General features: G+C 42.4%; 1 protein-coding gene across 2 annotated transcripts in view; it reads right to left on the reverse strand.

Moving 5' to 3' along the window:
• Positions 1-258: 258 nt before the first annotated feature.
• Positions 259-15,689, reverse strand: part of AP1S3 (adaptor related protein complex 1 subunit sigma 3) — a 57,641-nt gene continuing 42,210 nt past the window's right edge. The window contains exons 3-5 of one of the 2 annotated variants that reach the window (XM_044241698.1): positions 14,626-14,734; positions 7,439-7,576; positions 259-2,322 (exon numbers count right to left, since the gene is read on the reverse strand). In XM_044241698.1, coding sequence (XP_044097633.1) covers positions 2,287-2,322; positions 7,439-7,576; positions 14,626-14,734 — 283 coding nt within the window. In that variant the 3' untranslated portion in view covers positions 259-2,286. The other variant, XM_044241697.1, reaches the window with a different exon arrangement.

The following is a 15,689-nucleotide window of genomic DNA, read 5'->3' on the forward strand; positions in this document are numbered from 1 at the left end:
TACAAATAATATATAATAAATACAAATATATAATATATAAATAATATTTATATATATATATATACATATATGTATATATATATAAAGCATTAAATAATCTCTCATCTGCTGTCACATGCTCGTGAAGTTGCTCCTGGATGGTAAGTACCAAGAAAACAAAGAGATCATACTAAAGGAACTTCACCAGGAAGTGTGGGTAGCAATTTCAAGCATAAAATTGGGTTAAAAAATAATTATATTCATAGAAGTACACTCAAGTTTCTCATTAAAAAATTTAAAAACATTTTATTTGTAAGTTTTATACAAATTTTATATTTACCTTTCACTTGGTAGTTTTATTACAATTATATAATATAAAGAAAATATAATGATTATTTTCACCAAGACCCACATAAAATGCCTCCCAAATCCCTCAAATTTACACAATGTGCTATATCATTATGTTCATTTTCTAGGTGAGACACTGATACAGAGTCTGGAAAGTCCTACATACAGCTCAACAGTGTCTAATGTGGAATTATCCAATTTGAAAAGAATACAGGAATAAATACCTTCACCCCCAAATGGTGGAAAACTTCAAAAGAACCAGAAAAACTGTATTGATTTACATAAAGCCCATCTCTACAAAACTTTTTAAAAACAGAGTTCCACCATATTGACAACAAAAAAAACAAAACCACAAATCGGAAGACATAAAATAAACATAAGTAATAAAAAATGACAGTTAAACTTCAACCCGATGCTATCACTGTAATCACATGGTTAATTTGAGTACATATCAGATATTAAAAGCCCAATAATTCCTTCATTTACTAATCTGAGCTATTTCTTTTTAGTAATGACTCTAGTGAGGAATTGGTCAATTTTTTCTTCTGTTCTTGTGGTCTCGTCTTGTTATTTTCCCCTAAATCTATCTGGCAAGATGAATCAAAGAGGACATTTTTTCCCCCAAAGAGGACATTTTTTCCATCATGTCCCCTAAAGATCTACCGTATAGGATCTTCTAGAGACAGATTACAACAGCAAGCACACTCTTCTCATAGGAAAAGCACTACAGGCCCCTAACTACTCCGAAAAGAAAGATACCAGGCCTCAAAACCAACACTGAAAATGCACAGATACAACATCAGAAGTGGGACATCAAGACAGAATATGAGCTATTTCCTTATAATGCCTTATCACATTTACTACCTGGGTATATAGAACTTTCATTCCAGAAAGCACGAATGCAGCACAGACACAATAATCATGGTCAGCAGCAAAATCTGGGACATGAGGAAATAAAAAAAGAAGAGCATCTACCATATAGGCTGCAATAATAGTCCATTCTCTAAGTAAGCCTAATAAACAGTAAGTCTTCAAATACAGCAGATATACATTAAAACATATTTGAAGCAAAATCTCTCAAGCAAGGAGGGCTTGGAACCTCAAAAATTATTAAAATTATAGTTGTAATAATAATAACTGCTGTTGGTATTAGTCTTCATTATACTATTTTGATAGTAAGGGAAGTCATAGACACTGTATCTCCAGACGTCTCAAATCCTTAATAAATACACAGAGTTTGTAGGAACCACAGTCTTATCAGAATGCCCTTAATATTCAACTAAAAGGTAAAATTAAAACCTCAATTAGATAGCAGCTTCCAAGACATCAAAACCATTTAAGTCCCTTATTGTCTTTGGTTATTTTCCTTAATTCCAACCCTGAAAAAATAAATGAATTCAGGACATTAAAATCAGATACATTGTATCTGGACTGAAATTGCATTTTACTAAGTATGTTAAAAATGCCTAGCATTATGTATAAACTCTGAACTCTTAACGTGACTTGGAATTATTACACAATTTAAAAAGCTAAACATTTAGAAAAGGATTATTAATATAACATGTATCTTACATTCAAAATCATGGGTTATTACAATACAGTTTTCATCTGTCAGTAGAGGATCAAATGCAATAAAAAACATATTGCAAAGCATTTATTTAAATTAGCTTAAAAATATCACATGGAGTTCAAATATTGCAAAAAAACATGCAGTCAACTGAGTCACAAAGCAGTTATTTGAACATCCAGACTACAGTAAGTAGGTATATACAGTATAATACAGGTATGTAATAATGATAAATATATTATGTTAAACAACTTTTTGCTAGTTAACAAAGAATCCCTTTTAGGTTATTTTTGGCATGATGCCGGGGGCTCTGTCAAAGAACTGGACGCCAGGCATTGCTCAGGTACAAGCACCCAGTGCATAGCCCTTGGACTCTTCAAGTAGATTCACAGCTAAAATGCAGGCTTGTTCATATATTCTTCCATTGTCTGAAAGACAACAATAAATTAGAACAATTTCCCCTTAAACCACAGCCTTTAACAGAATGTGAAACCTTTTTTCACTATTTTACTTACTCATTTTTTGCTGTTCCTAAACAGAAGTTCCTGAAACATGTATGCACATAAATCTTTGCATTCTGATCAAGAATGGTGGTTCAAAGTTTGAGAATAATTTGCATACATCTCCATACGGCTGGGACTAAATAACTTTCAAAAGAGAAAAAGCTGAGCTTGATCATACAAAGAATGTCGGATAAGAAAAATACTAAAGCGTCAGCTGCCAGTATATATCGCTGTTGACGTCAGATAAATGTGCCTACTGAAATGATCATGAACACCCCCTCCAGGCACATGTATTAGGGAAATCTCAACTGTATTTGTAGAACATATGTACTGCCATAGATTCTGTGCAAAACATCCTTTTACACTTGCTGGCAAGATATAAAGGATAAACAGACTATGATTCTTAAGAATTTCTTCCATGGGGGCACCTGGGTGGCTCAGTCGGTTTAAGCCTCTGCCTTCAGATCAGGTCATGATCCCAGAGCCTGCTTCCCTTCCCCTGTCTCTCTGCCTGCCTTTCTGCCTACTTGTGATCTCTGTCAAATAAATAAATAAAATCTTAAAAAAAAAAAAAAAAAAAAAAAAGAATTTCTTCCATGTATTTCACAACGGCTTTCCTCCAAAGTATGCAAACTTTCTTCATTCCCATCAGTTAGCAAGTTTGCTAACATGACACAAGATTTTTTTCCAGTACTTTAAAAAACAAAAATGTTTGGACAGATTTGCAATTACAGGTAGAGTTAAAATATTGCGAGCCCTTTACTATGCAAGATAAATGGACTTTCTCTTGCATTCTTTCCTATTGTAAACATACATATTTGTATAACACGGTGGCTCCTGGGTTGAATCAATAAGGAAGTCCAAGGGGGCAGACTTGGGTAATGGCCCTGCCTCTTCCGTGTGAGCCACAGTGAGCTCAATCAGCAACCGGCAACCTGTTCTTAGGCTTGAACCTCAGGGTGCATGATTCACTTGTACCTGCCAGGGAAGCTGATAACCACGGACCAAACAGAGCAAGACCATGGCTAAGCAACATTGCTCCGAGGTACTAAAGTTAGAGATCAGGTGTTCTGACTGGTTTTCACCAGCTCTGTTTAGAATTCCAGGGCTCCTCTGCTGAAATACTTACGCCCAGTCATCCACACTTTCTTATGAAGTTCTTAAACCTCTGAGATGAACACTAACCGAGAGAAGCCCACACCCTAAGACCTTTGCCCTACACCTCTTCTTACAGAAGCTGGGGGTGTCTTTAATGTTAGCAGGAATAGCATGTTTGCCTGGGGCCCTTGTATATTTTGTAGCATCTAGAGTTTATAGCATGAAAAAAGGAACATAAATGGGCACTTTGGTAGTTCAGTTGGTTAAGTGTCCGACTCTTAATTTCGGCTCATGATCACAGGGTTGTGAGATCGAGCCCCACATTGGGGCTCCATGCTGGGTGCAGAGCCCGCTTAAGATTCCCTCTGCTCCTCCCCCAACCCCAGTTTGCACTCTCTTGCTCTCTCTCTCTCAAAAAAAAAAAAAAAAAAAAAAGAGGAATACAAAAATACAGATACAAAATTGGGTATAAAGTTTATTTAGAATGGGAAAAGAAATATCATGATAATTTTTTTTAAAGATTTTATTTATTTGAGAGAGAGAGAGAAGGAGAGCACAGAGGGAGAGTCAGAGGGAGAAGGAGACTCACTGCTAGCAGGGAGCCTGATGTGGGGCTCGATCCCAAGACCCTGAGATCGTGACCTGAGCTGAAGGCAGATGCTTAACCAAGTGAGCCACCCAGACACCCCAAGATGATAATTTTTTTTAAAGATTTTATTTATTTATTTGTCAGAGAAAAAGAGAGAGAGAGCACAAGTGAGGAGAGTGGGAGGCAGAGGGAGAAGCAGGTTCCCTGCTAAGCAAGGAGCCCAGTGTGGGACCCAATCCCAGGACCCAGGAATCATGACCCAAGCTGAAGGCAGATGCTTAACCAACTGAGCCACACAGGCATCCCTCAGATGATAAATTTTTAAAAGATGACAAATATCACAAAATTCAGGACAGCGTATAGTTTTCATTCATTACGTACCTGACACACTTTATAATATATTCATTATATGGGCACATATGCTTTGAAGTTAGATATCCTACCTTTGCAAATCTGGCCACATGAGCCTGCAGCATTGGAAGGGGCTTGGGCTAGCAGGCTCTGGTATTGTCACCTGACTGGCTTCACAGCCCACTGGCCTCTTGTTCTCGGGCCTGCTTCACTCCACTGGCTAACTCAGTCCGCTAAAGATTGCACAGACTGCTGTTTCTGGGTCATGCTCTTCCCCAGGTCATATGAACCAAGAACACACAAGGTTTGTATTTTCTTGAGCTCGCCCCTTTCGAGGTTGGAACAGACTTTTAAGGCTGACACAACCTTAAAGAGCTCTGCCCTGGCCATTCACAAGAGGACCCAAATCTCTCCCTCAGCACCCCTTCTGTTATCCATCCTGTACCCCCAAGTTTCTTATGTATTCAACACTGTACGTGCTGCAACTTTTTACTGCACTATGGCTTCTCTTAGCTGTTAACATGGGTTTTTTTTTTTTAAGGATGACAATGTTGGGGTGCACCTAGCCATTTCTCATGCATCCACACATACACAGGAGAGGTATCCTATTGCCTGAACTAATGAGATACCCTTTTGGACCCTCACCCCCTCGTTCTGTGGTGAAACCTCATCTCTCGGTCGCCCCCGCTGGTGATGCCAGGAATTGCAACTCATGCAGGTAACGAGTACCATCCTCCCCTTTCAGCTTCTGTTCCCTTCTTCTCACTCCACACCACTGTCCACAGGTTGTCACCCTCAAAATAAGGCACCTCCTAAAGTCACCCCCAAGCAATTAAACTGCTCTCTTCTTAATCCGTATCCCTAACATCAAGCCCCAGTACACTCAGAATAATCTTTGAGAATTTGGACATTTAAGACCATGTACCTTCTTATTAAATATGCAAGGACAGCTTTTCTATTCTAAGAAACCTTTCTTAGGTAGGAGCTGGGGAAAGTTCCAGGGGCTAAAAGCTCAAGCAATATTACAAAGGCCTCCCTTAACCTTTAGTAGCTACAAGGATGTGCTTAGGTCCAGAGGACAGGGGAAAAAAGAAAGCAGTCATTTCTTTTTCTGAATGTAATTATAATACTTGTGCTCCTTCATTCTAAACTGGTCAGATAGACAAGTCTATCTGACCAGATAGACACAATCAATTTCCCAAACAGCTCCCCAGACGTTCACTGATTCAATGACTTAGCTGAAGTACACAGAGCCCAAGAGAGTGCTGATAACGCAGTCTCTATTCAGCAGGTGCTGTGATTTCACCAAGAGACATTTGGAGGGCAATCATGATATTGCCTGCTCACTATGGAGATGCAGGGGCTCAATGGAGGGGCTCCTGAGGCCTACCCATTAAGACCTCCCACTCGATCACCAGGGACATGAACTACCGGTTGGCATTTACCTGTGAAAGGGCTCTCTCCTAAAATCCATGCTTCCCATCATTCCGTGGGACTGGCAGCACCAAGTGCACAGCAAACTCTTTAAAACTCATGTCTTACAGAGGAGGAATTCAAAATAACTCAGGTGTGTCTTGGCCCCAATTCAAAAAGCTTTGATTACTGCGAGTGGCAAAGACCCTGCTAAAAAGTTCCTTTCTCTGGTAAGGCTTAGACTCTGCAGTCTGGGCCCTGAGGGTAAAATTATAAATAACCCCCAGCATATTTTAAGAAAGGTTGTTCTGTGGAATTTCCAAACCACTGAGTTCTCAAGTACCTTGTAAAATTCCCTTCCTGTGGCATTTGGAGAGAGCCAAGTAAACAGCCGAAAGTTTAAATGCGTTTCTTGAGGGGAGAACACTACTGGGAAGAAATGCGCAGCGTCTGAAAAGGCACACACAGACACTTCAGAGTACCTGCTCCAACAGAGGTCTTCCTCAGGGTCCATTCACCTGAGGACTGCTTCCCCTGGATGGGCAGGAGCAAGTCATCAGTTCAGAGACGTGCCAAAAAGAGTGGCTTGGAAACCATGCCTGATCTTGTTTTATTAACATAATCAGTATCTTCTTTCTCAAACGGCAGGGAGGGATGGCTTTAATGCCAACTTTTAAGAGAGGGTTTAGGATCCTCTGGGATCTCCTGACCTGCTACTGTAAAACAGGCAGGTGGAAAGACCCAAGGATGCTGCGGGAAGAAGGACCCAGGGGCGGTGGAGCTGGGACAGAGCTCAGCTTTGTTCCAGGGTGGCTGGGGTCACCCCATTGGGGAGGCCAAAGGTCAGAGCGGTGATGTGCTCTTTCTCCATGTCCTTGGCAGTAGGGAAGGCGCTGATGTGGATGAGTCCCCTTATTGGGTATGATGCCTATCTAGACTGCTTCTAAAAGACCCACTGTATTTTATATAAATATCACAGAATCAGGAGCACATGTATGCTTCTGGCCCATTTGTACCTTGGCAAGCAAGCCACCGTATCCCCAATTTATTTATGCAAATAGGAGCACACACGCAGCCTCGCTGGGAAGTGTGAGAAATTTTAATTAAAATGATAAATGCCATCTTCAATAATAAAGGTCTAATATCCCTGGCAAAGGAAATAACGATGTACTCCTATTCTTCTTTCCCAGGATAGCACAGATATTTTAATGAGAATCTTTTTTTTTTTTTTTAATGAGAATCTTTTTATACCTTTCATAAAATCCTTGAAAAAATAAAACAGCACCAAGCTTTTGCTACCTTTTGACAGGGAGGTTTCCTCAGTCAAACATAGAGCAAAGATTCTGGCTTACTGGCTGTGTGACATCAAGCAGGCTGTTTAACCTCTCTGTGTCTCAGTTTCCTCAGCTTCAAAGCAAGGGCAAAAATGCTACCCACCTCTTAGAGTTACAGTGACCATTAAATGAGTTAAACCAGGTAAGCTGCTTAGAAAGCTGCACTTGGCATAAAGCAATCACTCAGTAAGTATCATCATTACCCTCACCATCACCATTGCCACCCTCCCCCATGATACCAACACTGGGTACTGACCTCCTGTAACATGTCAGAATCTTCAATGGCCTTGACAGCAGATTTTTTGGACGTTTCCTGAATTTCTCCGCCCATTATAAACTCATCAAGGATAAAATAAGCCTTTTCAAAATTAAAGATAATATCCAGCTCACAGACCTGGTAGGACAAAAACAGATGTTTTGAGAAACTTGCGGGAATATCAGGGCAAACCCATGTCAGCGTCTCAAGACGTCTCAACAAGTTACACCCATGCAGCACACCAAAGACAGAACCATCAGATGGAACTGGAAGGAATGAGAAACAGAGCGAAGAGATTGTAGGCCTTAAGCAAAAGTAAAACCACATTCCATTATGCAGACCATGTCCCTAAGTAATATTCCTTTATGTCACAACAAGAAATCTGAGACTTGGGACAGGCATCAGGAAGCTCGGTTCATATTTCCATGGACACGAACAGAAGCCAAGTCGCCACAGCGAGTCAGGCCGAGGACAGCACCTGCTTCCCCCTGCTCTTCTGTCTAGAAATCTTGGCTCCTAGCTTTGGGACTCTCAGAAGCTCACTCTTCAGAGGCAAATTCAGTGCTAATTTTCTCAAAATCATGTCACAAGCCAGTGGCTCTCAAATTTTAGACTGTATCCGAGTTATCCAGAAGGCTCCCTGAGGGACACACTGCTTGGGCTCCAGCCCAGGAGTTTCCAATTTGGTGGGTCTGCCTAAGGACTGAGAGTCTGGCCTTGTAACTGGTTCCCAGGTGAAGCTAATGGTGCGGGTCTGGGGACCACACAGGGAGAACGACTGTCCCAGACCAAAGCGGAGTCTGACAGATTTTGCTGTGTAAGGAAAGCAAGTGGCAAGAGCAACCGCCACCCAATAATCCAAACAGGGCTTGTTTCCAATTCCCCGACCAGGCACCACTCAGGCGCCCTCCTGATATTCTCCTTCTCGCTCATTCCTCAAGTCCCCAACACTCCTCTTTCCTGTTCCACACCCTCTGGAAGGTTTCCACCTGCAAGTTTTCAGCCCTCCCCCTCCTTGACCTCCCAGCAGCACTGGATACCCTTCAGCAATCTTTTTCCTGAAAATCCTATCTCCCTTACTCCCTGACTTTGGCAATGCCATGCAATGCCTGTTCTTGTCTTCCATCTCTGTTGAATCCTTCTCAGACTTGTTGGATGAGTTCTCCCCCTGCTACTTGGGGTAGCATTGGTTAGGAAGTATTTATGGAGTGCTTGGGACATAATCAGCAAAACCCGGCTTCACTGCTACATGTGGCTTACTTTCCAGTGACCCACTTTCTGCTTAAACGCTGGTGTTTTCCATGAAAGCCTCTTCTCTTAACCCTGTGTATATTCTAGAATATCCCACGGATGCTCTCTGGCTGTGTCTGGCATGCGGGTGTCTTAACAAACCTAGGTGTCTAGCCCTAATCTCCTTCTGGGGGGAGTCCCTTGTTTCCACCTGCTCATTAGACCTCTCTGCCTGGAGAGTCCTCAGCCCAAGTCACCAGGTGCCAAGCTGTGGTTAAGCGAATTTTTTCCCATAGACCGTGTTTTGCTTTGTAGCTGCAACCTCTGCCTGTGGCCCAATCGAATCATCCCACGGGTTCAACTTCCTTCCCCTTCGCTCTCATCCTTCTCCCTCCTTCTGTCTCATCCCTCAGTCTGGTCACCAACTCCTACTTATTCTGCCGTGTAAAAAAAGCCCAACCCTTCCTGTCTTCTCCCCGTTCACTGCCACTGCTCAGACCTGCGGTGTCTCTCATTAAGGCCACTACAATGACCTTCTAGGTGGTGTCCATCCCCACCCAAAGCCAACAACCACTAACACTCCAGTGAGCTGCGATCCTGTTCTTCCCCTGTGTGGGGTCTTATACTCAGGACGAAGCTTCCATTCCTCCGCCTGGCACAGAGGACTCCTGGGCCCCCAGCCGGGGCGGGCTCTCTGCAGCCACGTCAGCACTCACCCAGGCTACACCCACACTCCACTAACTCGCAGGGACTCTTCTGCCTTTCCCCTTTGCCCATTCCAGCAATTCCTGGGATGGCCCCCAGATGGCCTTTCTTTATTCTGCTGGCAAAATTCAGCTCATTCTTCAAGGCCAAATTAAAAACTCAGGGTTACAATGATTCCACCAAAGCCTCTTTCCCCCATTCAGATGTCACTCTGTGTTGCTCTGTGTTCTGTTATATCTTGTGGGCACTAGTGTATGCTGACTGATCAATCTCTCCACCAGCACTTGTGTGAGCTCAGGCACAGACCTTATCATATCAGTCATCTCGTTATCCCTGGTACCTAGTGCTACATAATAGGACATAATACACATCTGTAGGATAAATGAGTCACTCACCACTTAGGCCTTGTTTCTATGATGCTGGGAATTAACGGCTTCCCAGATCAACAATTCTGTGACGCTACTGAATGCTATAACTTAACATAAAACGGATGTCAACATTTTAGCAAAGGGTTCCATATACTTAAGGTTTAGGTCAATAAACTTGTAGACTCCATAAGGTAAACAGTTAGGTAAATACCACTATCATAAACGGCCAGCTCAGAAAAACTCACCTAACTCATCTGCAAAGGTCATGGTCTCATTTAGAAAGTAGCATCAAATAAGTAAATCAACCAGTGGGTGTATATATCTAGAGCTACTTCCCTCTTCCCTCAATAGTCTATCTTTGCTTGCCGTGATCACATGGAAATTCAATGTAGAAGTTGGAAACGAAGGAGATGGATTTCCATGGATGGCCATGAAGGAAAAAATAAAGAAGAACTTGCAGGATAATATGCATAATACAATCCCATTTAAAAATAAAACTGTACATGTCTAGAAGGATATGTTAAAAAATGCAATTTTAAACAATACAGAGAAACAAAAAGAAAGCACAATAGATCAGACAACCATGCTCATTAGAAAAGGTAGGAGAAGCAAGCAGTTACCAGAAGTCAGAAGAGGCAGGAAGTCAGGAGTTACAGTAGCAAGAGCTGAGGAACCTCAAAGTTCAAGGCAGGTGTAGACCAGGAATCTGAGACAGACAGGAGCCTCATTAGGAGAAACCAGCAATCAGAATCCTGCAAGATGAACTTGACAGATACTAATGCAAGTTCTCTGGTTCTCTAGGACCATCTCAAACCCCACTCTCAGAGTGACAAGCTGTAGGGTTGGCCAGCAGCCATGGGGCAATTAATTTACTGCATCTAGTTTCAAGATATGGGAATAAAGTAACATGGCACCCAAAGCCAGATACACACACACGCACGCACACGCACGCACACGTACACGCACACGCACGCGCGCGCACACACACACATACACGCACAACAGAGGCAAACTGGATATACAATTACTATATCTAGATCATAAGGAAACAGATGCACAAGTTCTACTGGAATTACAGAGAGTGTTACAAATGAGCAACTATTTCATATAGAGCAACTCCAAAATGCTCCTTCTATGGTTATTCTTTGAGCTTAACCCCAAGGGTTTACTACAGCCACAAGTAAGAACAGGAAACATCTCCCAGAGCACCTTAGACCAAATGCAGACCAATTACTCAAATACTTGCGAGTCTACCTCAAGGGTACTGTCCCAGTACATCAGGAAGATGCCCTTGATACTCAAATGACTGCATTTCACCTAATAATGCAAAAAACAAATGATTTCCATGTTTATAAACATAGGAGCCTGTTAGGATTTTTTCTCATTTCTGGTGTATCTGTATTCTGGAGGAAAGCTTATAAAAGGCAAAAACGCGATAATTTAATTTTACCCTGATCTCTTAGTCTATGCTTTACTATAATTTGGCCTGAGGGTCTACTCGTATAGCAGAGTACATGATGCAGAAGATTATTCCTGGCAATTCAATAACTCAATACTTCTGAATGAGTCTAAGAACTTTCTCTTACTAAATTCTGTTCTTAAGTAAATACAAAAAGCTTAAATTATATACAGTAAATGTATAAAACCAGACACAATACTTATACAGTGTAAGACACAACAACGTAGCAACTGACAGTTTGTAAAAAGTATTGTATTACACTGTCTCTTTTATCCTCACAACAGCCCCATGAGTTAGCAAAGTAAATATTTCTATTAACATTTTTGAGTGTTATTTTTCTTATATGTCAATTAAGGATTTATTCCCCAGCCAAAATCATGGGTCTGGTGAGTGAGTGATGAGTGGACACTAGGACCCAGCAGGACTCAGAGCCCTCCACTTCCTCCCAGAAAACTTCCTAAGTCAAGGTCAAACTTCTCTGGAACAGCAACTCCCATACACTCTGAGCACATCTGCAAAAACTCACACTGTAGTCTGTAATGGGAAAATATGGCAGGTGCCTAAATCCTCAGACAGACCTTTATCTAGCGGGAGATTCTGGGGTATTTCCTCTTAGCCTCCATAAATTGGGGTTAATGCTGTTTACTGAAGATCGAAAGATGAACTAGTTAATCCTTGTAAATCTCCCTGGAATTGAAAAGTGCTCGAAAAACACATAAATTAGTAGCCAGAGATTCTGATTTATCTATCATAGGAAGATAATATTTTCCAGTGTTATAAGAGAAGCTTGGTACAAAGTCTTCTCTTCAATAATATTAAGGGCAGAATTCCAGGAAACCTTCAGGATTAACACAAGAGGAAAAGAGAGCCAAAGAGAAATATATTATTCCTGAGATGATGTCAATGAGAATCAGTACTGGTAGGCTTTGCTCATCACAGTTAATTAATAAGAACTGAACACCTACTGGGCAGATAGCCTTGAATTGCTCTTAGCTGCTCTTAGCTTAATAAAAGATTCATTGAATTTTTTAGTGAATTAAATTTTGGTCCATGGCAAAGACAGAGCTTCTAAAGGTAGGCCAAAAATAGGATGAAAAATTAATGTTAGAGAAATAGGAATTCATTCTGATTCTCCTTATATCTTAACTGGGATCACTCAGCTTTGGTGAACGTGATTTAGATTCTCTTAAGAAAACAACGTGATCCGAAATATCTAATATTTGGTCAGATAAGACTGACATCAAAATTTAACCCTCATTCACATTACCACAGTCAGGGAAATCTAGGAAAACACAACAGGTCAAACCAGAGTACAGAAATTAAGGAGAATGGCAGGTCCTGGGAAACCTGGGCCTCAGGAAAACACCTTCAGGCCTTTACAAAAGGCCAAGGTTGCAGTGGATTTGACAATGTCAGGCTTCCTTTGAATAATGGAAAGCATAAAATTAAATAAACCCATGTTCAAAAACATGCAATTATACACTTGCAAATCTCTCTTTAAAACATGAAAATAAACGCGGGGAGCTAAAAGAAAGAGAAAGGGAAATGGTCTGGCTATCTTACTCTCTATACACTGACCAACGATCTAAAATCTCCCAAGCAACATTTAAGGTCATCTTCTAACGTCATTTACAAAGGGAAGTAAAGGGGAATAAAAAGGATGAAGGGAAGGAGGGAGAGAACATTCTTTCAAAAGCCTTTCCAATACTCACCCTTGTGGAAATAGTTGCCAAGTAATCGGATAAAACCCCACCCAATACTGCGAATGCTACTCATTCCATTGACCGGAGCACAGAAAGTGCTCTGTCCCAACAACACTTACTAGAAATCCTCAGTGAGCTGGAGCAGGGAAGGTACCTGACTGAGAGAAAACATATTCCAAATCCAATGATTTATTTCTTAAGACCATGAACTGGCTGGTATGTTCCTGGAACATTTGCTAAAATCTGCCCCAGAGTGACTCACAAGTGTTGGAAAAAATCAAACAACTAAATGCCAGGTCATGATCTCAAGACACTTACCGTCTGGTGTTCATACAAACTTTGCACAAGTGAAGGATGATACCAGGCTGTTCTATGTCGCCAGAGCACTGAGCATATCAGGGGTGAAAAGAGAGAGAACAGTGAGAAGGTTGGAGAAGTGGTCTGGGACTGATGTTTAGAAAGCTTAAACATCAGGCTAAGAAGCTGGGCTTTTATTCAGTATAGATGCTGGAAAGTGGCTGAGGACAACCGTCCCCTGGATCCATGCACTGCAAGGAAGACGGTAACTAACAAGGCAGGAAAGGGAAGCAGAGACAAGCCCAGAGGTGCAAAGGGCCAGAGATGAGGTTTCAAGCAAAAGCAAAACTGCTATCTCAGGTAAGCCTGTACTACTGAGAGTGGAAGGAAAGAGATGGTTTGTAGACCCATCTGAACAGACAAAGGCAGCCTTTAGCAAAGGGTGGAGGAAGAAGAAAGAAAAAAGCACTGAAGGATCCTGGGACATAAGAAACTCAATCACAAGACACAACAGGTTTGCAGAAGAAGATTTTAGTTCTTGATACGTTTCGACTGAGACGGCTGGGAGAAGCCCAGAGAAGACCGTCCTCGGCAGAGGGAAAGAGAGCCATATGGTCACAGATTCCAGCAGAAGGCAGGCAGGGAGACAGACATACAAGGAGATAGAAAGGGCAGGGGGAGGAAGAGAGCTAGGGGCAGAAACCAAGCCATTAGAAACAGGATGAGAACCAGCAGAACTCAGGGTTGTGGCAAAAAAAAGAAAGGGGAGCAGGGACGAGCAAAAATCCGGTGCTGTAGGGAGGTCAGGGGAAGGCTGAAGAAGCATCCCTAGTCCTGACCATTAGGAAGGGGCCAGTGGTACCTTCATGATTTCCTGGGAACCCTCAAGGAGGAGCCCAAGCCATAAGAGTAAATGAGTTCTAAGGATGGGGACACCTCATACAGGATATTACTGGGCAGTTAATGCACGGAAATTAAATAGCAATAGGAAAAGGAAAAGGATTTTGGTTTCCCTGTGTATGTGTTTGGCATTTTTTTTATGTATAAATAATATTAGAGAACACTCAGAGCTTACTGAAAGAAGCCGGAGAGGGGATTAAAAAGTCAAAATAGAAGAGAGATGACAGGCGACGAAGAATGAAGAGGAAAATATCAAGGAACCCTGCACAATTAAATTCTCATTCATTGAACGAGCTCTCTATGGTGGCTGTGGTCTGAAGACAGAGACACAGCCTGTCTCTTGAAAGCTTTGGCTCCTTTGTTTACAAAGAACCATGGGAAAGGGGAGAATGCCTCATATTCTGATCCTTGTGCAAATGCAGTTCGTGCTTTAGACTTGAGAGAGGGAAGGAAAGTGATAAAGACAGAACTGACCTAAGAGCTGATAATAGGGACTGATTCCAAAGAGACCGGAACAGCACTCACATTTCCAAAGTATTTGTCCAGCAACTCCACGTAACGGTGCACGATCTCCAGAGTCAAGAGCTCATTGTCCTGATTTTCTACAGCACAGCAAAAATACAAGCTAGCATACCTTGAAAGGAAAAACACGAAGAAAGAAAAGTAAAATAAGATGACACATCCAATACCCCAAAGATGGTGTTTTCTGCAGTGAATATGCGAAGCTCCCCCCATCCAAATCCAAGAAAGAAGCCATCATGGATCACATCCAACAGCCTCCCAATACGTGAAAGAGAATATATAAAAATAGCGTGCCCATTGGGTTGTACCGATTAATTACTTAAAAGACTCTCAACACCGTTTTACCCTGAAGAACTATAATCAGGCAGACGTGGCTTTCGGCCCACCGTTATGGGGGGTGCCTGCTCACACCCCTCCGCGGCTTGTGAGTGTCCTTTCTAAACCTCAAGGCTTTGACCCCAGCTCTCACCTCACATGGTGTTGCACTCCTGTATGTGACCGGCCCTCAGCCCATCCAGCCCGTCCTCCAGTGACTTTCTTCCACCCGAAATCCTCTTCCCCACCCCCACCTGTGTGGTTAATGCCGACTTCCCCGCTTAGCTCTGAGTGTGGACGTCCTTCCTCCTGGAAACCTCTGATCTCCCACCCTGGGCTGGATGCCGGGCTCTGCCCTCCTGAGCCTCTCCCATCAGAGCGGCTAGTGCTCTTCATTGCCCATTTCATGGCCTGTCTCTGCCCCACTAGGTCACTGGCTTCCCAAGGGCAGGCGCCGAGTCTGCCTTGCTCACCATGATGTACTCAGGCACTGCAAATATCGGTTGAGAGAACTGTTAAAGCCTATTCTTCAAACAATGGCTTAAATCACAAATGAACTCAAAGGTTTTAAAAGCCAGTAGGCAGAGAGTAGATAGGGACCAGCTTCTTGTTGACAAGTGCTTCCTGGGACTTTGCCTTGCTGTTCCTGGGATGCTTATTAAAAGGGGCCTGCACGGACATCTCTCCGGAGGCTCGTACTAAAAGCTTTAACCTTGGACCCGGCAGCAGCCGCTCTGCCCGGACACTTCCTG

This window comes from Neovison vison, chromosome 3 (genome assembly GCF_020171115.1).
Source record: "Neovison vison isolate M4711 chromosome 3, ASM_NN_V1, whole genome shotgun sequence".
Lineage (NCBI taxonomy): Eukaryota > Metazoa > Chordata > Mammalia > Carnivora > Mustelidae > Neogale > Neogale vison.